This window comes from Rhea pennata, chromosome 33, assembly GCF_028389875.1.
Source record: "Rhea pennata isolate bPtePen1 chromosome 33, bPtePen1.pri, whole genome shotgun sequence".
Taxonomy (NCBI): Eukaryota; Metazoa; Chordata; class Aves; order Rheiformes; family Rheidae; genus Rhea; species Rhea pennata.
In genome coordinates this window covers 603904-624920 of record NC_084695.1, presented here as the reverse complement: position 1 = coordinate 624920, position 21017 = coordinate 603904, and the positions used below count along the sequence as shown (strand labels likewise).

The 21017-nt window shown below is 49.5% G+C and overlaps 1 protein-coding gene across 11 annotated transcripts in view; it reads right to left on the bottom strand.

Annotated features, from left to right (window-relative positions):
• Nucleotides 1–930: 930 nt before the first annotated feature.
• The window catches only part of SMARCA4 (SWI/SNF related, matrix associated, actin dependent regulator of chromatin, subfamily a, member 4), a 35752-nt gene continuing 15665 nt past the window's right edge, over nucleotides 931–21017 (bottom strand). For 2 of the 11 annotated variants that reach the window (XM_062598506.1, XM_062598507.1), the window contains 26 exons: nucleotides 20840–21007; nucleotides 20453–20503; nucleotides 19237–19367; nucleotides 18542–18599; nucleotides 17682–17800; nucleotides 16882–17032; nucleotides 16119–16282; nucleotides 15894–15960; nucleotides 15430–15540; nucleotides 14120–14362; nucleotides 13338–13451; nucleotides 12943–13050; nucleotides 11963–12049; nucleotides 11267–11313; nucleotides 10922–11088; nucleotides 8942–9105; nucleotides 7833–8060; nucleotides 7517–7615; nucleotides 7173–7250; nucleotides 5584–5811; nucleotides 4173–4426; nucleotides 2858–2966; nucleotides 2291–2392; nucleotides 2030–2162; nucleotides 1506–1645; nucleotides 931–1410 (listed from right to left, as the gene is read on the bottom strand). In XM_062598506.1, coding sequence (XP_062454490.1) covers nucleotides 1378–1410; nucleotides 1506–1645; nucleotides 2030–2162; nucleotides 2291–2392; nucleotides 2858–2966; nucleotides 4173–4426; nucleotides 5584–5811; nucleotides 7173–7250; nucleotides 7517–7615; nucleotides 7833–8060; nucleotides 8942–9105; nucleotides 10922–11088; nucleotides 11267–11313; nucleotides 11963–12049; nucleotides 12943–13050; nucleotides 13338–13451; nucleotides 14120–14362; nucleotides 15430–15540; nucleotides 15894–15960; nucleotides 16119–16282; nucleotides 16882–17032; nucleotides 17682–17800; nucleotides 18542–18599; nucleotides 19237–19367; nucleotides 20453–20503; nucleotides 20840–21007 — 3354 coding nt within the window. In that variant the 3' untranslated portion in view covers nucleotides 931–1377. Of the gene's footprint in view, nucleotides 1411–1505; nucleotides 1646–2029; nucleotides 2163–2290; nucleotides 2393–2857; nucleotides 2967–4172; nucleotides 4427–5583; nucleotides 5812–6989; nucleotides 7094–7172; nucleotides 7251–7516; nucleotides 7616–7832; nucleotides 8061–8941; nucleotides 9106–10921; nucleotides 11089–11266; nucleotides 11314–11962; nucleotides 12050–12942; nucleotides 13051–13337; nucleotides 13452–14119; nucleotides 14363–15429; nucleotides 15541–15893; nucleotides 15961–16118; nucleotides 16283–16881; nucleotides 17033–17681; nucleotides 17801–18541; nucleotides 18600–19236; nucleotides 19368–20452; nucleotides 20504–20839; nucleotides 21008–21017 lie in introns of those variants that run through there. The other 9 variants (XM_062598508.1, XM_062598510.1, XM_062598509.1 and 6 more) reach the window with 9 other exon arrangements.

The following is a 21017-nucleotide window of genomic DNA, read 5'->3' as shown; positions in this document are numbered from 1 at the left end:
GCTTCCCTTCCCCTTCCCCGAATCCCCCCCCCCCTCGCCGCTAAATCGGCTCCGGATCCGCAGCGCCCCGCGCACAAACTTCACCGGAGCGACTCCGGCGCGACGCAAACGGCCCCAAAACGGGGAGTTTCGCGGCAGTTCGGGCGGGAAAAGCGAGCGGTGCCGCGGTTGGTCGGTTGTTTTTATTTATCCGGGCGCTCGGAGTCCAGCGGGGACCCGGAGAGCAAAAGGAAACCGGCCGGCGCCGTTCTGCTTTTCACAAAATCTGTACGAGGGGCGGCAGAGCCGGGAGCCCCGGTGGGTCGGGGCTGCTTCCCGCCCCCCCGTCCCCGGCACCCTGCAGCCACCGGCGCTTTCCCGCGGGGAAAGGGAGGCCGCTTGCCTCAGCGTCCGGAGAACGGATCGCGCCCGGGCCTCGGCGGCACGTCTGCACCCTGAGCGGCAGCGCCCTCGCGAATCCCAGCCCTCCCGGCTCGCGGGGGGCCAGAATTCCCGAGATCCCCTGTGATCTTCCCAGGATCCTACACAACATTCGTGATATCCAGGCCGAGCCTGGTGCAAACCTGGAGTGGGAAGGGGCCATCAGGGCCCTTATTAGCCCTAACGAAGGCAGGCAGCGCTGGCTGTTAATTAGTTATTTCCAGCCGGCACAGGGACGCGGACGGGATTCACGCCCGCGTGCTGGGGAAATCGGCCCAGGCACCACTCCCTCCGGGAAGGAGGCAGGGAAATATGCCAGGAATGAGCAGAATCCGGGTCCGGCTCCCCGGGGGCCGCACGGGACGAGCCACACGCGGAGGAAGGAGAGGCGCCGGGACGACGGAAAGCCGCAAAACCGCACGCAAAGCAAGCGGCGGGCAGCCCCTGCCTGGGGGGTGGGGGGGACCGAAACTGGTGGGAAATTCCCCTCCCCGCCAAATAAAACCCAGGTAACGTTCGTTTTAATTTATTACTGTTTGAAATCCAGTGACATTGACACACGCGGTCAGCGCTGCCGCCCGCCGCGTTTCCGGCGAGCGGCTGGCGCTTTGACCTGCTTAATAAAATACAGTACTAGGAGTGGACTGCTACGCACATGCATCCACGGTTTAAAACTACAGTGATTCAATACTGCAACTGAAACAGTACTGCCATAGAAAGAAAAAATAGATATCAAGTGTTCCCCGATTCGTAATTCTTTTAAACAGTTAATGCTGTTACAAACGCTACTGATGTCAGGACAAGGCAAGACACAAACAGTCCTACATCTCTCTGCGGTATAAATATGGAAGAGTTTTATACAGTTTACTCAAGTCTGATACTACTTTGTTGCTACCCGTTAGAGCTAAGGGAATACGGCATCTCCGCTTTGGAAAGATCGGCCCGTGGAATGTCGCTCTAGTCTTCTTCAGTGCCGCTTCCGGAGCGATCCTGCAAGGCGAGAGGGAGAGGTGAGCGGGGCAGGGGGCCTCCGCGGGGGTGGCGCGGCCCCTCGGCTCGGGGGCCGGGGAGCGGCTCGGCGTTACCTCCTCCTGCTCCTCCTCGCTGTCGTCGTCGCTGACGACGGGCTTGGCGCGGGAGCCGCGGCTCGTGCGCCTGCGGCCCTTCAGCCGGTCCTGCGCCTTCTCCTTCCGTCCCAGTTTAATCTTCACCTTGACGGATCGAGCTGCAAGGGGAAGGAGGAGGCGCCGTGATAGCAACCGCTGGCGCGGGCTCGGCGCTGCCAGGCCCTGACAAGGCTCCACATGGCGCCTCCCGGTTTCCCCTTTTCCCTATGTGGCAGCTCTCCCCGAGCCCGAGATGTTTCGCTGTCTCAGAACCGCCCCCCTCGGCGCCAGACGTCCTCGCTGTCCCCGGAGCAGGGAGCACAAGCAGTGTGAGCTTCCCCCGGACACGCTGCCTCGGCCCTGCCCCGGGGGGGTGGAGGAGATCCAGGGTCCGCAGCCCTCCCCGGGCTGCTCCCAGCACACGCGCGCGCAAGGAGCCAGAGCGCTCCCGCCCGGAAACACGCGCTCCTGCTGGAGCGGCGAGAGCGCGGAAGAGTACTCACACTCTGATTCAGATCCTTCTTCTTCTCCTTCCTCCTCCTCCTCACTGTCCTCGCCCTCGCTGTCCTCCTCCTTCTCAATTTTCTGCCTCACGCTGGTGAAGACGGATTGCAGCACTATCGAATCCTCGTAGATCTGCGGAAGCCGCGCGAGGGTCAGAGCGGGGAAATACCCGCCGGAGTGGAGCCCACACCCTGCGCGGGACGGGGCTGCCCGCGGCCCGGCCCGGCCGTCGCGCAGGCCGCGGCGGCAGCGCGCCTTACCAGAGAGCCTTCGAGGTTAAAGGTTTGTGCGTTCTGACACAACAGCATGACATCTTTTTCCAGGTCGTTCAGGCTCCGATATTTGTGGTTGCGGATGCGCTCCTGCGGGAGAAGGGGCAATGTCAGTCCTGCTTCCGCACGGCACCGCGGCGCTCTGGGCAGCGGCTGATGGGACCGTTCCCCCTCGGCTCGCTCCGAGCCTGCCCTTGGTCCCTCCTCGAGGCACTCCCTCGCCTGCCGGAGCGGCCTTGCAACGGATACAACACACTCCCCCCCGGGAACTCGGGGCGTTGTGGGAGCAAAGGGAACGGCACACGCCGCTGCTCGTCTGCTCCAAGTGCTGGACACTCCCGGGAGCGCAGAGCCACCGGCAGCTGCATCCCAAGGATGGGATCCCAACGGAGCGGCGGGGCCAGCTGCTGCAGCGTGGCTCGAACCGGGACAGCAAAGAGCCGCCGGGAGGAAGCTGTACGCCGCGGGCTGCAGAGCGGTGCCGATTCCAGCATTCCTCAAGCGGGAGCCGAGCACGAGGGACAGGGAGGGCAGGACGCATTTTCCGAGAGTTACCTTGATCTTCTTGAAGTCCACCGGCTTGCGGATGAGCTCGTAGTACTCGGGCAGCTCCTTGCGAGAAGGCAGTTGAATGAAGACTTCGCTGAGCTGGCGTCCACTACTACTGCAAAACAAGAGAAATGCCACATCAAGGCGAGAGCCGGGCAGCCCGCTCCTTGGCGGAGAGCGCCGCGGCAGAACCGCTCCCGGGCCGCGGCGATCGAGCTCTGCCTCGGAGGAGGAGCGAGGCGCGGAGCCCTCTCTGAGGGAAACGGCACACAACTGAGCTCGCTCTCCGGAAGCGGAAGAGATCCCTTCCCGTCTGCCTGAGAGGGGTTTTCGTTCTCCAGGGATGCTTGGAAACACAAGTGGTGCAGCTCCCATCGGGAGCCAGTTACTCTTTTGCTCTGGCAAGGGGCTGTGGGCGCCCACAGCGAGGCGCTGGGAGGCAGCTCTGATACTCCAGTGGCTTTCAAAAAGCCGCACAGAGCCGCCCGGACCGTGAAAGCCGTGTCTCCGTGCGGCCACCGCGCAAGCCTCGTGCCCAGAGCTGCCTTCTGCCCCTCCGAGCCAAAGGCACGCGGAGAGAAAGGACGTGGTCACCAGCCCCCTGAAAGGAGCTGCGAACCCGTCTGCCCCGGGAGATGTTTTGGGGCTTTAAACACGTGCTCTGCACCAAGCAGAGCTCCGGCAGACTGCTGCCTGCAGGGCTGCCTGGCCCAGGAGGCGACCGCCTCGCAGCGGGGCACGAGGACGCGCCGCTGCGGCTCCAAAGCGAAAGGGAAAGCGCTTGACGAGAGCGCCGACGGTCTCAGAGGGTACGAGGAGTTTCGCAGCCGGCGCACGTGCCAAGGCACGGACCGGGCGGGAGGCAGCCGCTCCCCTTCCCCCCCCCAGCGCTCGTCACACGTGGCTGCAAGCGCCGCGCTCTGCCCCGGCTGCGTGAAGCAGCCTCGGCAAATCCGGGACCGCGGCAGAACTGCCCTCCGCGGGGAGGTCGACGGACGATTAATTCCTCGCGTCCAGCCCTCCAAACGACGCTGCCAGCTGGACGCGCGCAGCATTCGGTCCATTTGATCTCCAGAGCGTTTTGCAAATCTCAGCTGCCCCAACCAGCCAAGAAAAGTGAGGGGACTCCCACCGCGCTGGCGGGCCGGAGCCGCTGCGCGGGCTCTCGTCCAAGGCCACCCACGAGCAGCAGGGATTAGGAAGAACGGTGGCGTTTTCGGCTCCCTGGCCAGGGTTCAGCCCGCGCTCCCGCCTCCGCACGCGGCGCGGCACACGCCGCGCAGGAACAGTTCCGCTTGGTGCCTGCCCCTGCGTCTCTTACCTGTCCTTGTATTTGATCACAGCATCCACGATCTTCTTCATTTTTTTGGTGAGGTTGGGCGGGTTTGGGGAGAGTTTCTCCGCGGGCGGCCTGCCACGCTTCTTCTGCTTTTTGCTATCGTCATCCTTGTCCCTGCTGCGGGTGCTCGTGGTAGGAGTGGCAGAGCCGACATCCGTGTCCCGTTTGCGTTTACGGGAAGACTTCTTCTGGCGCACCTCCTCTTCGATCTCCTCCAGCGTGCCCTCCTCTATCGCCTAACCCAGGGGAGCAACACAGGAACTGCTAGCACAGCGGCCACCGGGCACGAGGACGCCTGGGGCCAGGCTGCGATGAGGAGCTACGTGGTTTGCGTCACCGAGGACCGCGGTGGCTGCCGGGGCCCCTCTGCTCGCTGAGGGACTTCCCCGCAACCCCAGGAGGCAGCTGAGATGCTCTTGGGCTTTCTTCAACCACCCTCCGCCTACGGCGGGTCAGAGTTAACTGCGAGCCCTGCCAGCGCTTGCAGCTGGGGCTGCAAACACCTGCCGAAGAGCTCGGGGCACTTTTCAGTAGCTGCCCTTGGGCGCATCTCCAAGGTGTCTTACGGACGCAGCTTGGCTCAGCGCAGGACTAGACACGTGACTCGGGGTTTCCTGAGGAGGAGGCTCTGTAGAGACCTGCTCCTTACACCCAGACTCTCTTTGGTGCCCTAATTTTGCTTTAAATAATGGAATACCAGCCACTGAGGTGGTTTTTGGGTGACCATGAAGGTATTTTACGATGAGGGGTGAATTTGCTGAAAGGGTATTTGTGGGATGGGGAGGAAACATGGCTCAAGAGAGACAATACCTAAACTAGGCATAGCATCTCTACAGTCTCTCTAGACTCCCACTTCCCAAAAGATCTCAATGTGCCAGCCTTGATATAAAAACGTTTCAGCCGAGGCCGTCTCCCTCTTCCTGCTCACAAACACACCCTTCAGCAGCGTACGTGGATGTGCAGAGTCTGCCCAGCAGCATTTTACTGGGATGCTCAAACCCTGTCAGAGCAACCACTGACTATGACATGGCATCATGACTGGAAACTTCCAGGACCCCACAATGCGGTGACGTGAGGTGTTCAAATACCAAGTACCAGCCTCGTACAGCGATACCAAAACCCGGCTCACGGGGCAGTGCCCGCTTGGGAAGGGGTGAACGAACTAGGCTTCGTGGCAGGCCAAATTCAAGCCACGCGAAAAGCTCCGTGGTACAGGGCAGCTTTTCTGGAGCTGGTGGGAACAGCTCTTCTGGGGGGTGCTGAGCACCGCGCTGCTAGTGCGGCCACGCACCGACAGAGGCTCTGCAACTGGGTATTTGCTCTTGCACAAACACACACAAACATGAGCGCTGAAGCATAGGTTTGAGAAGGCCATTGGAGAACGATGCTGTACCATGTATACCTTGAGCCACTGCTTTTCAGTCAGCGAGTCACTGTAGTCCACCTCCTTACGGTGCCGTGAGCCTCGCCCAAACATCTTTTCCTCCTCCTCCTCACATGTTAACCTCTCCACCTCTGCATCATCCTTGATGATCCAAGATGGCAGCTCATCCTCTTCCATCAGACGCGGCTTGCGCTTGGGATTGCGCGCCTCCTCCCGCCTGCGGTCTAGGTCCATGCGCTAGAACAAGAGGTGTTTGTTGTGGGGCTGCTGGCAGAGCTACGGAGCGCGGGGACTACCCTAACACGTTTCTGCGCCAAGCGCGTCCCTGTAGGGATGCCCGCGCGAGTCTGAAGCGGCATCGCAGCTCTGCAGGCGCGGTACAGCCTACGAGAGCGCTGAGGTGCTCTGAGGATAGACCTTGGACAGGGCAGGACTTGGCTCAGGGCTCTCTAAGCAGGCCCACGTGTTGGCACGGGCAGGGAAAGCAGCGTAGCCGTTTGTGCAGCCACCAGGGTCAGAGGACGGTGCACTTCGGTTCCCCGGGGCACGTAGCGTCTGTGGCCTGTGTCAGGAGGAACCACGTGAGGAACTGAAAGTGTTTTGATATCTACCGGCTCGTTACAGCTCAGTAGACACTGTTTAAAAATAAACCCTGTTGCACGGGCAAATTGGCTGAAGCAAGGTATGATAAACAGGGGAGAGGGCCCAAACAGGAGACAGAAAGCAGCTATTACAGTATGTTATATCTCATTAATCCAGCTGCTTTGCCAGAGTTGGGCAGCTCTTATCTCTCTGTCAGCCTTTTTCAAATCAGTCGCCTGGCACCTTCTGCTACCAGATCCCTTTAGGGCTTCCAGCCAGCGTGTCAGGCACACAAATAAACCCGTGCCAGCACTAGTACGGCTGACAGGGCTGTGATTTAGAAAGGAAAATTTGGGGCTCTGGAGGAGACATGCAAAGCATTACACAAATATTTGATTCTAGTTAATGCTTTGCCTGAACTAGCGCCTGCCATCTGAGATCTGTAATCCTCAATTGAGGCTTTGGGTTAAATGATCTCCTCTTCTCGCATGAGGAACAAGGAGTCTTTCCTCCTTCTCTCTTTTTTAAGTGCTCCTTGTCTCATTTCTAATGGTTGTCTCGGACTGGAGCTCTTGTGAATGGAAAATGTTTTTGTTTCTAAACAGGAGACTGCACAGCACACCTGGGTCCTGGTTTATGCCCAGTGTACAGGGGCATAAGGCTGACAGACCATGCAAAGCTCGCACACAAGACAGGGCAGTGCTCGCTCAAACCTCCAGGCCCCATCTCCTTCCCATAGCGGGAACACAGCCGTGGGGCTCGGCTCAGCCTCCTGCTCTCCCTACATCCAAGGGGCCGACGGTACCCAGCGCCTTGTCCCTTACCAGAGCTGGGAGGCAGACGCAAGTGTCCTGACTTTGAGCCCCCGCTCTGTTGTTTTGTTTTACCTGTTGAACTCGAACGAGTCACGGCTCCATTAAGCACTCTCAGTTGGTTTCTGTTAGAAAGACCGTTTTAGCTGCTACTCGGAAGAACAGCAGGCATCACTTCTCTTCCGCAGCCTGTGCCATGCTCACCATGAAAAGGTCAAACTCCTCTTCATGTCGCGCAATCATCTGGTTGACTGTTTCATCATCAGGAACCTCATCTTCTTCCTGCAAGATTTTAAATTCCCGATTCAATGGCGAGAGAAGACGCCGCGGCAGTTCGTACGCTCGGAACACAGCACCGAACATCGTTACCATCCGACGCTTGTTCGGTTGCCCGTGAAAGATGTGTATTTTTGGGTGGTCTCAGTCCAGTTTCTAGCGGACAGGTATCCACATTGCAAAGACCACCATCAGAGCTGGCACGTGCGTTGGCAGTCTCAGCAGCAAGGCCGAGGATTGAATGGGCGTGGAGACTGAACAACCCCTCTCACCTTTAGAGGTGGTTCCTCCAACTCAGCGTTCAGGCACAGGGTTGAGGCAGTGTGGGGGAAGCTTGCACTGCCACTGCCGCTGCCCGCGCTGTATCTGTTCTGTGGATAAATAGAGGACTTCAGTCTCCAGGGCTGTCAATCCGGCACCTTTCACCGACGCTAAAATTCACTTCAAATAGAAACAAGTGTTCATGCTCCTTCCTTCTAGCCCCCATGCCCTTGGCCTCAAGGACGCAAAGAGCAGTGGAGCAAAGCCAGCCACACGTTCGCCATTCGCGCTCTGGAGTAGCAGGAAGCGGCCTGTGCTGCCCCTTACCTCGTCCTGCTCCTCATGTTCCAAGATGGCCTGCAGGAAAGCTCTTCGCTCGTGGCTCGAGGACTTCTGGTCAAACATGCCGGCTTGGATAACCTTCTGATCAACATTCAGCTTGTATTTGGCCGCAGCAAGGATCTTCTCCTCCACGCTGTTCACAGTGCAGAGTCTGAGGACGCGCACTTCGTTCTGCTGCCCGATGCGATGTGCTCGGTCTTGCGCCTGCAAGTCCTGCCGGGGAAGCGCGCATTGTTTGCCAATTGATTTAAAGCCAGCTCCCTCCAAGATAAATATTTGATCCTTTAAACACATCATGGGAAAGGGATACAGGCTTCCCACTGAACTCTCTCAGTGATATCTGAGAATCATGTTACACTCGCAGGGAATTCAGTTAATCAAAATTTGTTTCGATGACTACTCTATGAGATTTGATGCGTGAATAAAAAAAGAAGAAAGTAACACAATTGCATCTAGTATTTTGAGAGCACTCTCTCTCGCTCTCGATGGCTGTCTATCACAGGGAGTTTGCTTCTGCCAGTGGAAAGTTATTTCCACTGGCTTTCTCAGCCAGCACTGGCCTTAGAGCAAAGCACAATCAGAGGATAAAAGCAAAGTTGCAGTGTCTTAATGCAACATGTGCTAGGGAGAAGGAATGGCTCTCTGACCTCAGCTGCTGACAGAGGTAATTTTTAAACATTACTGTTAACATAATGAATCATTTAATTGCAGCTGCAAGAGGCTCTTGTCATTTCTCCAGCCTATGTCATCTGTCGGGACTAAGCCCTACCTGGAGCCAAGAAGGCAAACATCCAGTTCTTACACAAGGGACCTAACTCAGCCACGACACCGTGGCAGGCAGTGTTGGAAGGACAAAAACGGCAGCTTTTGCGGGGAGAAGCAAAGCAGCCCGTCTAGTCGCACAGCTCACAGGCCAGATCTTCGTGGTAAGGCTAAACTGCCATTACAGGCTGCAGTTCTCCAGGCTTGGCAGAAAGAGGTGCTAAAACTTAAGGCCAAGTGAGGTGTTCTTCTAGGTGTGCAAGTGAAACCGGAGCTGTCTTCTCCATCTGTTTCACTGCTTTTTTTGGTTGGTTGCTTGGTTGCTTTTTTACCTGGTGGGGATTCCAGTCGCTGTCAAAGATAATCACAGTATCTGCAGACTGGAGGTTCAGACCCAGTCCGCCAGCTCGAGTGCTCAGCAAGAAAATAAAGTACTCTGAGCCTGGCTCATTGAAAGTCTTTAACAACATGCCCCGGTCTTCAGCTTTAGTGGTTCCTAGAAACAGAGAGGCACGATTATTTCCGCCACTGGTTACACACACGCAGTAACACTACAGCATTAGGTCTGGTGACGCAGGAAGGGAAGGGACTGTGCGTCAGTCAGAAAGTGCTGCCCACCGTCCTCCACACCGCAGCTCCGGGGGTGGCAAGGACAACTCCAGGATGCCCAGAAGAGGTACTTCTGGTACGGACACTGCAATATTAGCGCCAGCGTCAATGGCCCTGGCGAGGAGCCCTCTCAAATTCTGTGCCAGCAATGAGGAATGACAAATTCAGAATGAAGCATGGAGGAAAAAGCCCAGTCAGGGTGACGGAGCTTATCTCATGAGAAGTTGCTACGGCGTGACTTGGTCAGCCTAACGTAATACAGGCTAAGGAGGCGTATGATTGCTTTCTGTAGAAAGGTTGTGAGAAATGGAGCAAATGGGAAGAACAGCTTTAGCTGGTGGGTATTGCTCATGTAAGGAAAACTTGGGGTCTATATTGTCCATGAGCAAGTTTAGGCTGCAGATCAGAAGATCTCCAAAGTAGCAGAGCTCTGGACAGCCTCCCAGAAGGACAGCGGTACCAAAAATGCAACTGGTTTTAAGACAGCATTTGGTAAGCACAAGAGCAGGGTTATTCAACAACGTTGCTTGCAGCAGCAAGTGACCGGACTCGGTGATACGCAAGGGGGTCTCCCAGCCTCTATTCCCCCAGGACCATCCTCTTCCAGCTCTGAGGTAGAACCCAGAGAAACTCAGCTCAGCAAATCGCACAGGGTCTCCACACACACCTAGACGTATCAATCGACGAAGAGTTAGGGATATTTCAGAGTGTTAAGGCAAGCTCACCACTACAGCAAACGGAACAGTCGCAAGTATTCAATGTGAGCCTATTCACACTGGTTGTGGGTGACAACGGCTGTCAAGGCCTCAGCACCATGCAGGGAGACTCTCCCGGTTCAGCGCTGGGAGAAGGCAGGAAGTTTGGACATGTAGGGTGGATTACCACCCTTCTCTTAATGGAAAGGGCTGGATTACGTACTGGATGTGAGGATGATGCAGCACTAACAAGCCCATCCTGCACTGAAAGTCAATAGATTTTGTGACTGAAGGAGGGAACAGTTCCAAGAGACTGATTTAATTCATGGAATTCTTTAATTCAAGAAGTCTTAATTTAAATTAGTGCTGTAATCTTGTTTTGCACTTCTGACTTCTTAGTAGTTCTATCTTTATTCAGAAGGTCAGTTCTCTAAAAAATTAGTACTGCTTTTGCTACCCAGGAGGACATGGGTCTGTACACACTTCAGCAATCTGATGGCTTCACGTGTACTTTTTGCAAGTATTTAATGTCTTATTCCAACACAAAATGGTGAATTGACTTGCTTTATTTACTAGATCAGGTTTTTCGTTCTTATGGCTCATAATGCACTCTGTCTGAATTAAAATTGGACTTTAAATTAATTTTTTTATATTTACATTACTTTAATATAGTATAGAATCAGCTAGCCCTTAACAGCATCTTTCAGTTTTTTAAGGTTAAATAGTAGATAAGTTTAACTTATCTTAACTTCAGCAACATCTGATTTTATAAATTCAAAGGCTGGCACTTTATCTTTTTTCTGCATCCTGTACATGGTTTATTGCTTTATGGATGCGTTGTTTGTTTCAGATATATTCCCCTTGCAAGCTGCTGAAAGGGTGCACACCGGCAAATGCAGAAAGAAAGCTTATCTAACTGCTCATTAGCTACACACGTGGGGTTTACATTGCTGAAAGATCCAAGTAACACGCAGGAGGCTGCCACCCCCGTACGTGGGAGACGCTCACCGTCCAGCCTGAGGTATTTGAATCCACGGTAGGCAAAATAATCTTCCATGATGGTCATGAGGGAAGTCATCTGACAGAACAGCAGCACCTTGTGGTTGGTGGCTCGCAGTTTGGGAAGAATTCTGTCTAGGAGCTCAAATTTCCCCGATGCTCGGTACAGATCTAGTCTGGTATAGAAGAGTAGAAGTGAGAATTCAATACTAAAACCAAGGTGTCTTCCTCTCGTAAGAGTTATCCGTGCCCATTACAGTATTGCTAGGTTACTTAGCAAGTACCAATAACCTATACCACAAAAAAAAGCTAAAAATATCTCTATTTGCTGTAATTCTGAAATATTCTACTTACCCCTGCACAATACCGCCAGTGAAACCTAAGTGCTCGGAAAAGGATTCCTGCAACCAGAAAGAGAAACAATGTCAAAAATCCTGCCCTCACATGCACAAGTAACCAGAAAAAAAATCCAACAAAGTCCTAGAACTGCCCTAAAAGAAAAATTGGCCATCAGGTCCAAACAGGGAGAACTGGCAACAGTAAAGGTTCCATCCATGAAGGGAACCATGGCCATTGGGAAGCTTGCACAGAAATGAAGCAGTTTTGAAAGGTTTGCTGGGTGCCAGATAAAAAACAAATGTCTTGCTGTTTCCAGGAAGAGAGAGATTGCATCCAGAGAGATCAGCCTGGCAATGAATACAACTGATTTCACTCTTTTAGGCAATATTGCTTCATTGAACATGTTTGAACAGATTTCAGACCACTTTGGATGGCAAGGAGGAACGTTTTGAAAGGAGACTGAGCGCTATGCAATGCTGCAGAGTTTATGCTCAGCTGTCCAAGCAGTTAACTCCTGCACTCATGATTTTAATGCATGGACCCTAGCTGGTCTGTGCAGCCACGATACAGCAACAAGAACTGTTTGTCTTTTCAGCTTTTCAAACCTCCCTTCAGATCAGACAGCAGATTTAGGAGGGGGGACAGAATAAATTTTATAAGTTTCCAGAGTTCCTGTAATCAACACACATGTAAAAACTGATGACACATTACCTCTATATGCTGAAACATGTATGGATGGTTACAGATTTTCCTCAGTTGCATGATCGTATTCATTAAGGTTTTTGTACCGCCTTTACCCTGCACAAATGAGAGAAAAAATTGAAAACGTGAGTTCGAATACAATAGCAATCCAGGTGTTTATGAGAAACATTCTAGAAGTATCTAGCTGGGAGTGCACGTCCTGAAGACTTCAAGAAGTGCTGTGCAGATCTAGCACAAGGTGCGTCCCGAGGGCAGGCTGACTTCCAGGCAAAGCGCGCTCCCCAAACCCACAGCCAGGAAAGCTACCCCAAACCACAGTGGTCTGGGTGGACAGACAGGCTTTCTTCCATTAGCTAGGGGGTGCATTTCAAGGTTTAAGGAAGACACTAAAATCACCTTGAGAAATCTAAGGAGTGAAGGGTGTTTACAAGCCAACTGCTTTAGGGGAACAGAGCTGAAAGGAGGTAGATGGAAGAATATGAAATTTTTAGCCCCATCTCTTCGCTTTTAACCCAAACTGAAGTGTCTTTCTTTCCTCCTCTTTAATTAATTGCCATTTGACTTTTTAATGGCTTTTAAAAGCATGCCAGTGGCCTCAGTGAATTTCCTAGTAGACAGCTATCCACACAGTGAAATCCACCACATCCTCCAAGGCTCTCCTCTAAGCACGAGGGATTCATAGGGGATAAAACTCAACCCATAACCTAGAGTCTGCCCATGCATTTCAGCAGAGGATTCGCCCACAGCTGCTCTGAATCAGTTGCCACAGTCTCTAAATTTTCTTATAGGGAACAAAAGAGCTTCATGCTGTATGTGTTCTTTGTGCTAGTGGCTGAAGTCTATCAGGAACTAACACTGACTTCATTAGCAGAAAGGTCCTCCAAATCCCAGAGGGCAGCTGACACATGCAGAGCAGGCACCCCATCCCCAGCTCCGCTGCCTGACAATGAAGGTGCATCTACCAAAAGCAAGGACTTCTTCAGCCAAACCTTTTTATCCTTCTCGGATCCATCCGTGAGGAGCACTCCCTTGGCCTGCATGTGTCTATAGAGCACCCTCTGCAATGCTGACATGTCGCATTTGATCACATACTCCACCTGGAAAGACCAAGGAGAGGTTAATTCCACAGGAAAAGTGAGCAAGCATCTCCAAAACATTAAACTAGGAACACACTGAAACCTTTTAGCGTGCGATACAAATTCATCAATTTTTAAAGCCCGAGGGCACCCTGAGTCACCTATTCTCACCTCTAAAACCTCGTATCAGATAAATTAACCTAGCTACTTCTTGATGGAGCTTAATAAATTGCACCAAGTGAAAGCAAGGTGAGAATGAACACAGACATGTAGGAAAAGTGAGACAAAGTCGTTCTTCCAGCCTTTACCTTTTCAGGCAGCTGTGCTTCTACTTCCTTCTTTAGCCTTCTTAGCAGGAAAGGACGTAGCACTTTGTGTAAACGTCGAATTATCAGAATTGTTTCTTCTTCATTCAAATCCACCTATTTCACCAGAACCCAAAGAACAAAGTTGTTACGCAATGACTTGCAGAAGTTCCTCTCTTTCCCCCAAAACCCTCAAAGACCGCAAGCTTCCCAAAGCCAAGGTAAGACATAATGAAGAAAACCTCTGTAAGCTGTGTAGCTGGGATGTGTTTTCCAGCGGAAAGTCTCTGAGGCAATTGCCACAGCCTGAGGTTTCTGCATCGATTTTATTTTTAAGTTCAAGCTCGCTTATCTTCCTCTGGCTGTTTGATAAACTGCTCTGTATAATTTCAGCTGCTGCAGTTTTTTTCAAACAGATACATAACCAATAACATACTGGCACTGAAAACACCTTCATGGCTTGAGAATCTATACTGACAAGAGCTCAACTGGCTTCTCACATCGATGCTGAGACATCTGTGTGCTGGGAGAACAGTCCATCTACTCTCATTGCCAGTATTCAATTACGCTCTGCATTTTCTACTCTACCAGTAAAACCCATGCTAAGGAAACACCCCTTTACAGGAAGATAATGCTCCTAATTAACTGGCAGAAGCTAGAAATTTTGAGAGCGTATCTGTCTCCCGCAGTTTACAAACACAGACCACCAAAAAGCCCTGTGGGTGACAACAGCACTAAATTGTCCCAACTTAAATTGCCATCACAATGTTTCCTTCCATCCATACCTTTTCTCCTGTCATGGCAAAGGGAGCATTAAACCATTGCTCAAATGTGCTACAGCTCTTGAAGATGGTTGGAAGGAGGAAATTGAGTAGAGCCCACAGCTCTGGTAGCTTATTCTGTAGTGGAGTTCCTGTCAGCAGCAAACGACGTGGAGCTACATAGTGCGTGTTGAGGACTTGTGTTAGCTTACAGTGGTGGTTCTTCATTCTGTGTCCTTCATCCACAATCATGTACTTCCAACGGATCTGTAGGCAGGAGAATAACAGAAGTGTGGGCAAGAGACAGCAGCGCTCTCCACTGCAGCACTTTTACCGAGCTCCAACTATGACTGGAGAATCAGGCTGACAACCTTTGATAAAACTGTGCCTCCAGAGTTGTCCACGGGAGCAGGAGAGATCAAAGCTAACTAGGATCATAGAAACCCACTCAAACTTCTATTAAACTGCTGCTTGGAAACTGCTCCCATCAGGAGCACTTTATATCTCTGGCTCAGAGACAAGAAAAGGAGGGAGTGGGGAAAAAAGGAAGAATGCTAATGCCAAATAGATGACAGAGATTGATGCTAGCTTCTGGGAATTTCAGTATTTTTTTGAACTTTTTGGCCATGAACAATTAAACTTCAAGGAGAGAAGAAAAGAGAAGACTGTTCCCTTCAAAGCCTTGTCAAGGTAAGAAAAGACACATCAGCTTGAACGGATCTGAAAACATGTGCAGACCCCAGTCACCAAGTTAAGCTGTGCTGCCTGTTTATTGTGCCAAGCTGAACTAATTTTAAGCAAAGATCAAACCAGTTCACGTTAGGGGTTTTGAAATACTGTCTACATTCTTTTAAATGGTACAACTTTTCAAAAATCAGGGAAGCCTAAAACATTAGATCTTTGTCCTTTGGCATGCTGCTAAACACACAAAAATCCCCTCACTGATCAGCTGTGGTAGAAAGGCAATGAAAACCTTGCATAATTTCCATTCAGTATTTATAGTCCCATGACTTTATTTTTTAAAAAGAAAAAAAATCTGCACTATCACACGACATGCAGCCAAAAAAGTGAATGGCACAGAGAATACTGTATCAGTTCTTCTCCAGCAGGTCAGGGTAAGCAGCAACTCCTCTCATCCTAACCTGATAATGAGAGACTCGAGAAGGAAAAAAATAATTCATCTCACACTTAGATTGCAAGATCTTTTGGACAGAGACTGTCTCTGTTCTGTCTGTACAATGCCCACTAGCACAGTGAGGCTGGATGATCCGTCTACTGCAATATAAATAACTCCTAACAGGGAGCTTCTGCTGCCTTCTGCTGGGAGAACTCACCTTAGCAAGAATGTGCTTATCTTTGATGATATATTCGTAAGTAGTGAGCAAGACATTGAATTTTCCACTTCGAAGCTGAGGTACAAATGCTCGTCTTGCTGCTGGAGAGCCCTGGTGCAAAGATTTCAAAAAGAAATATTAAGTCAGAATACAATTCCTAGGAAAGGAGAGGTGGTAGGAGTAGTTATTATCAACATGACAACAACTGTTCTGGTTATATAAAAGCAGTGCAGCTAGAACATTTGTACAGGCAGTAGCAGTCAGATTCTTTCTCTTGTTAAGGAATGAAAAACAAATGTGGATTTAATCTATTTAGTGCCAAGAAGAGTCTCATATTCCTTTTGATAATGGAAACACTGTTATACTGGGGAGAGGAAAATGCAAACTGGCATTCAAGGAATCCTCACAAAATGAGCAGCCAAAAAAGCCCAGTAGGTGAGTGCAAAAATAAAGCCTATACTTGCCTTGTATGAGACCTTCACCACAGAAGGAGCCCATTTATCAAACTCATATGCCCAATTTGACAGAGTTCTGGAAAAAAAAAAAAAGAGGAAAAGGGGAATGGTAAATCTGGTCCTTGCATAACAGAGAATCATAGCACAGCCCTGGAACCAGCGCTGTAACCATGCCAAGTATTTTCTACGCTTTTCAGCGCTGAAAGGGGTGATGAATTCACACATTGCACTTACGAGAGAGGTACTATAATGAGGAAGGGTCCATTGATACGTTTGTGCTCCATGAGGTATGTAATTAAAGCAATGGTCTGGATTGTTTTGCCCAGACCCATTTCATCTGCCAGGATACCATTCAGGTTATTATTGTATAAGGACACCAGCCACTCCAAACCTTTGATCTAAAGAAAACAGGAATAAAAGGGGGAATCAAGGGATGAAAATTAAACAAAATGACTCCAGGCAGAGAAGTTGCATACCAACGACGTGCTCATGACCTGCACACTCCCCTCCCTTATCTTATGCATTATGTAGATGAACTCCCTATACACTATTAAACAACTTATTTTAATTATTTAAAACCAGTCACTGGCATTAATGTATTCCTCTCCTTTCAGGATCACGGATTACACACAGCAAGCTAACATTCTTTGCTTTAAGCAGCAAGTCTGACTCATTTTATACCAGAAAACACTCAGCAGCCTGGCTCATCGCACCGCACCTCACCTCACTCCCATCGAATCTCATCACATTTTTAATCACTTCAGGGGCTTCACTTCCTCAAGGAGAAGAGACAAGCTAGGTCTGCCTTGAACTCCTGCTTCTTGCTACCAGGAGTATCCCAGAACAGCCCAAATCTCCATGCCTCCTGTCAAAACCTTGCCTCCACTCAGGCTACCCAGCAGTGCCAGCCAGACTGAACGCAACGCCTCACACTGGAAACTGCACACATGCATAACGCACAGCCGCGTCGATGGCGCTGCCGTCCGCAGCCTCTCACCTGGTACTGTTTGAGAACTCCGTTGACCATGAGTGTGGACTGCTTGTCCACTCTCTCAGTGACCGCGTGGGCCACGGCGTAATAAGACTGCAGGCCCCTTGCCAGAGCTTGAGACACCCCATATTCATCATCAACATCTTGCTTAGCATTCCTAGGGGGAAAAGATTTGAATATAAGAAAGATGATCCTCCTGGAGACACAGGTCAGGAATCTTCTTGGGAGTCCCATCAACTGTTGGGGTGGTTAATTCTTTTTTCCAAACGCAAACCAAATCAGCTTTCATTTTGGAATGCTTGCTCAAAAGAATTAGGAGCAAAGCAAATACTGCCCCTCTGTATTTCACTCCTTTGACACAAAGCACTTGAGATTTGAGAAGTGACCAAGTGACTTTGAAACAGAAGCTCCAATATTCTGAATCCTACCCAAACCATAATTCAAAATGAAGGTGTATTGAGTCTGTGCTGTGCTAACAGGAGAGGTCATTCAGAGTTTAAAAGTGTAAAAATCAAAGCACCAAAAAGAGGTATTATGGTATTACAAGTAACTTCACCTGGTGAAATGTAAGTTTCTTGCAGCCAAGTGCAAAAGGAACAAAAGGATTTATTTTTGCACCAGGGAACAGCAGCACACAAGCTTCTCTTTACCGGGTATTAGTGTGTGTCAGATACCTCCAGCAAAGCTCCCTGGAGCAACTACTCTATCCTGCCTCCTCACCCAATCTTCAGTGGGAGGCAAAAAAAAAAAAGAGGGGACCACAATATTTAAACCACAAAGACAGCAAGTTAAGAGGTGGGGCTTACTCGATAATGTGTCTGGCATCCACTTCTGACACATCGTCACTGTCTGGATCTGGGATCTTTTTCTTCTCCTCTACAGGCAGGGCAGGCTGAGCAGGTTGCGGTTGCTCCTCTTCCTCCTCCTGCCAGAAGATACAAAGTACACTGTTCTGAACAAAGTGACCTAACTCTCATCCACTCCATGGACACTGCAGGAAAACCTGCACAACTGCACCAGGAGGAATGACTGAGTCTGTATAAAACATTTGCACAGGATAAACTCTCCAGTTACACATCCAGAGGCACCTGCAGAGTACACTCAAATAGAAAGGTGCAGAGCACCTTCTCAGTAAATTTTTGGGAAAGTTCTTTTTCTGCCCAGACCTCAAGATGGGAAAGCACGAACAGCTAAACGGCACATCATGGACATAGAAAGCTGTGGAGATGAGACACACTGAAGCAAAAGAATAATTATCCCTCTTATACTAATAAGTCAAGGAAGTAACAGTGTTATGAAGCTCCAAAAACAAAATGGGAAACAAGAAACTCCAAAAATGAAATGAGAAACACAAAACGGGAAGCACAGCTCCATAGTATTTGCTTCTGAAAATCCCCCAAAAATATGTGAAAAATATTAAGGAAGAAAACCAGACAGATAATAAACTAAACTTGCCCACCTCCATGCTGCCTGTGATTCTTTACAAAGGTTTTCAGTTTATCCTAAATAAATCTTTATTTTAGTTGGACTCGCACAGAACCATGTTGGAAAAAGTAAGTACTGAGATGAGCTTAGTGTTGTATATTACATTTACTGCTGTTTCCCATTCTCTCAAAAATATTTGAAATATTAAAGCATAAAAATGACTGGTGATATTTCTCCTTACCTCCTCCTCCTCTTCTGACCCACTTTCTTCGCTGTCAGATCTTGGAGCTACTTCATATCTAATTAAACAGAAATATTAATATTTAATTTCAAATCTGCTACCGACAGCACTCTATACAAAACATAAGATCAGCATGGTCGTATAAACCCTTGGATTAAACTAGAATTTTGTTGTTAGCATTACTTCTATAATAAAACGCTTATTTATTTTTCCTTACTTATTTCAAGTTTTCACATGTGCTCTTGGAAAAATGTATGTGCCTGAGAGCATATGTACAGGACCACCCACTAAGCACTTCTGCAGATCTTTCCCACATAATTTTAGTTGCTGCATAACAGAGCACAACTGATGAAATCTTTCCTTTCTGATCTACAGCACTACTTCTTTCAGCTCTCTGTGCTTCCCAAGGTTTTGGGTTTGGGCCCATGCCAATGCTTAATGCTTTTCTTGCCACTGATCCAGTACTGAACATTGGTCCCAAACCTCTGAAGAGCTCCATCAAGAAGAATCACTACGCACAAAAATCGAGTGAGAGACTGGAGCCACTCTTAGATCTCAAAATATTGGAGCTTTCCATCCCAGCTCAGGCTCCGGCATAACATCAGATAAGATACAGAGCGAAGGGACAAGAACAAACTCTTCCACCATTGGACTTGCATTAGCTCAGACGATACCCGTGGCCTGCAACGACTCACCCTGGGTTCATTTCCAGCCAGGCTTCCAGCTGTCCAGCCTTTGGTGCATCCGTGCCAGTGAGGATCTTGCCACTTTCCACATGGATCACTTTCACAGGGAGATCGCTCATTTGGCTCGTCTCATCCAGAGGCTGAGAAAGCAAGGTCATGCTGCAGTTAAGTATTTTTATTTTTCCACCTCAAAACAGAGCTTGCATTTACACCAACAACCACCACTTCAACCAAACCCACTTAAGTAATTCTGCAACAACAGTTAGGAAGAAAATGGCCATTTTAAATACCATTTCACCAAAGTACAAGCAAAGACAGAAAGCTGGCTAGATTTAACATCTGATTTTTTAAAAATGAATGTACAAATTAAGAATCTCTATGTGGGACAAAGAATGCATATTCAGATGCCAAACAGCATTAATAAAACAACAGCTAATTTGAAAAGCTCTTCAACTCACAAGGGATTTTGCCAAGTCTTAAGCACTGTAGTTTTAAGCACATGGATTATCCCAGTGCACTATCTGGACTGCTTGCATTCGCAATATGCAGTGTATGTATGTATGCAGTGTATGTAATATGTAATACATTATGAATCCCATTGCAGGCATTTTTACAGCTTCATTGCACCTGAACCTGAACATTTGGTAATCTTTTGTGTATTTATCCTCCCCACGTGTCTGTAGGGAAGGCTTTATCAACCAGAGACAGTGGGTGAAGGCAGCTCCGGAGGATGGTCCATCCTGCTAATGCAGGCAGCTCTCAGAGTGGAACACACTGTCCTCTGGAGCTGCCTGTCTCTGATTACAGAAGGGACTAGATAACCCATCATTTTTCAGTGATGAGCAAGGTGACGTGAATCTTAACCCGACTGACTTGTCCGAGATAACGCAGGAAATCTGCGTTACAGAAGGAAATCAAACTCCAGGTCATAAACTCCCAGATGTCCTAAATACTAAATCATCTTCCCAGCAGGTCTAAAGCAGGACTGCATGGACTGAGTTTCCTGCTAAAACTGTTCACATTGATGATGGCAAAAGAGACATATTTTTGCATCATGGTGCAATTTTTACTTTAGGAGGTCTCAATTTATCTGCCTGTTGCACTAGAACTCATCACTGCAGTTAGCCTTTCAGTACCAAGGATTATAATAGGCCTTTCCAGCACATGGCTAACAAATGTTTTCTATCCTACTTGGCATGGCATGAAATAAGATTACTGGGCTTACTTCACCATCTGGTCCAATTGCAGGAGTTTGCCCTTCTGCATTCTCTGCCTTCTGGAAGGAAAAAAAAAAAAAGAAAAAAAAAGGAAGGTAACTATTAGCAGCTCAGTGCTGAAGGAAACAAAATCAAAGCCTCAATAAATACGTTATTCCAGTGCCCTGCTTGTTACACAACTATCCCAGTAAAAATGGAAAAAGTGGTAGAAGAGTAGACCCAGCTAAACAAGTTCAGCAGCAACACACTTGTGAATCAAGTTCCTGCCCCCAAAGAAGCCTACAACAGAGCTAATACTTCATTCTGACTTTCCAGTAGCCCCCACCAGCTAGTACCACCCTGGTTCTTGCCAACGCACCATTCTAGCACCATACAAAGCTTCACTTTTAACTTACCTTCTTTTTCTTTTTCTTCTTTTTCTCCTTTGCAACCTGTGCCGCCTTGTGTTGCCGCACTAGCTCAGTCAGGTTTGCTACGTACTCATCTGTCTGCTGAAGCAGGTAGGCCAAGCGCTTATCTTTCTTCTGATCAATAAGCTTGCGGTATCCTTCTTCATCTTCAGCCTAAGGAAAA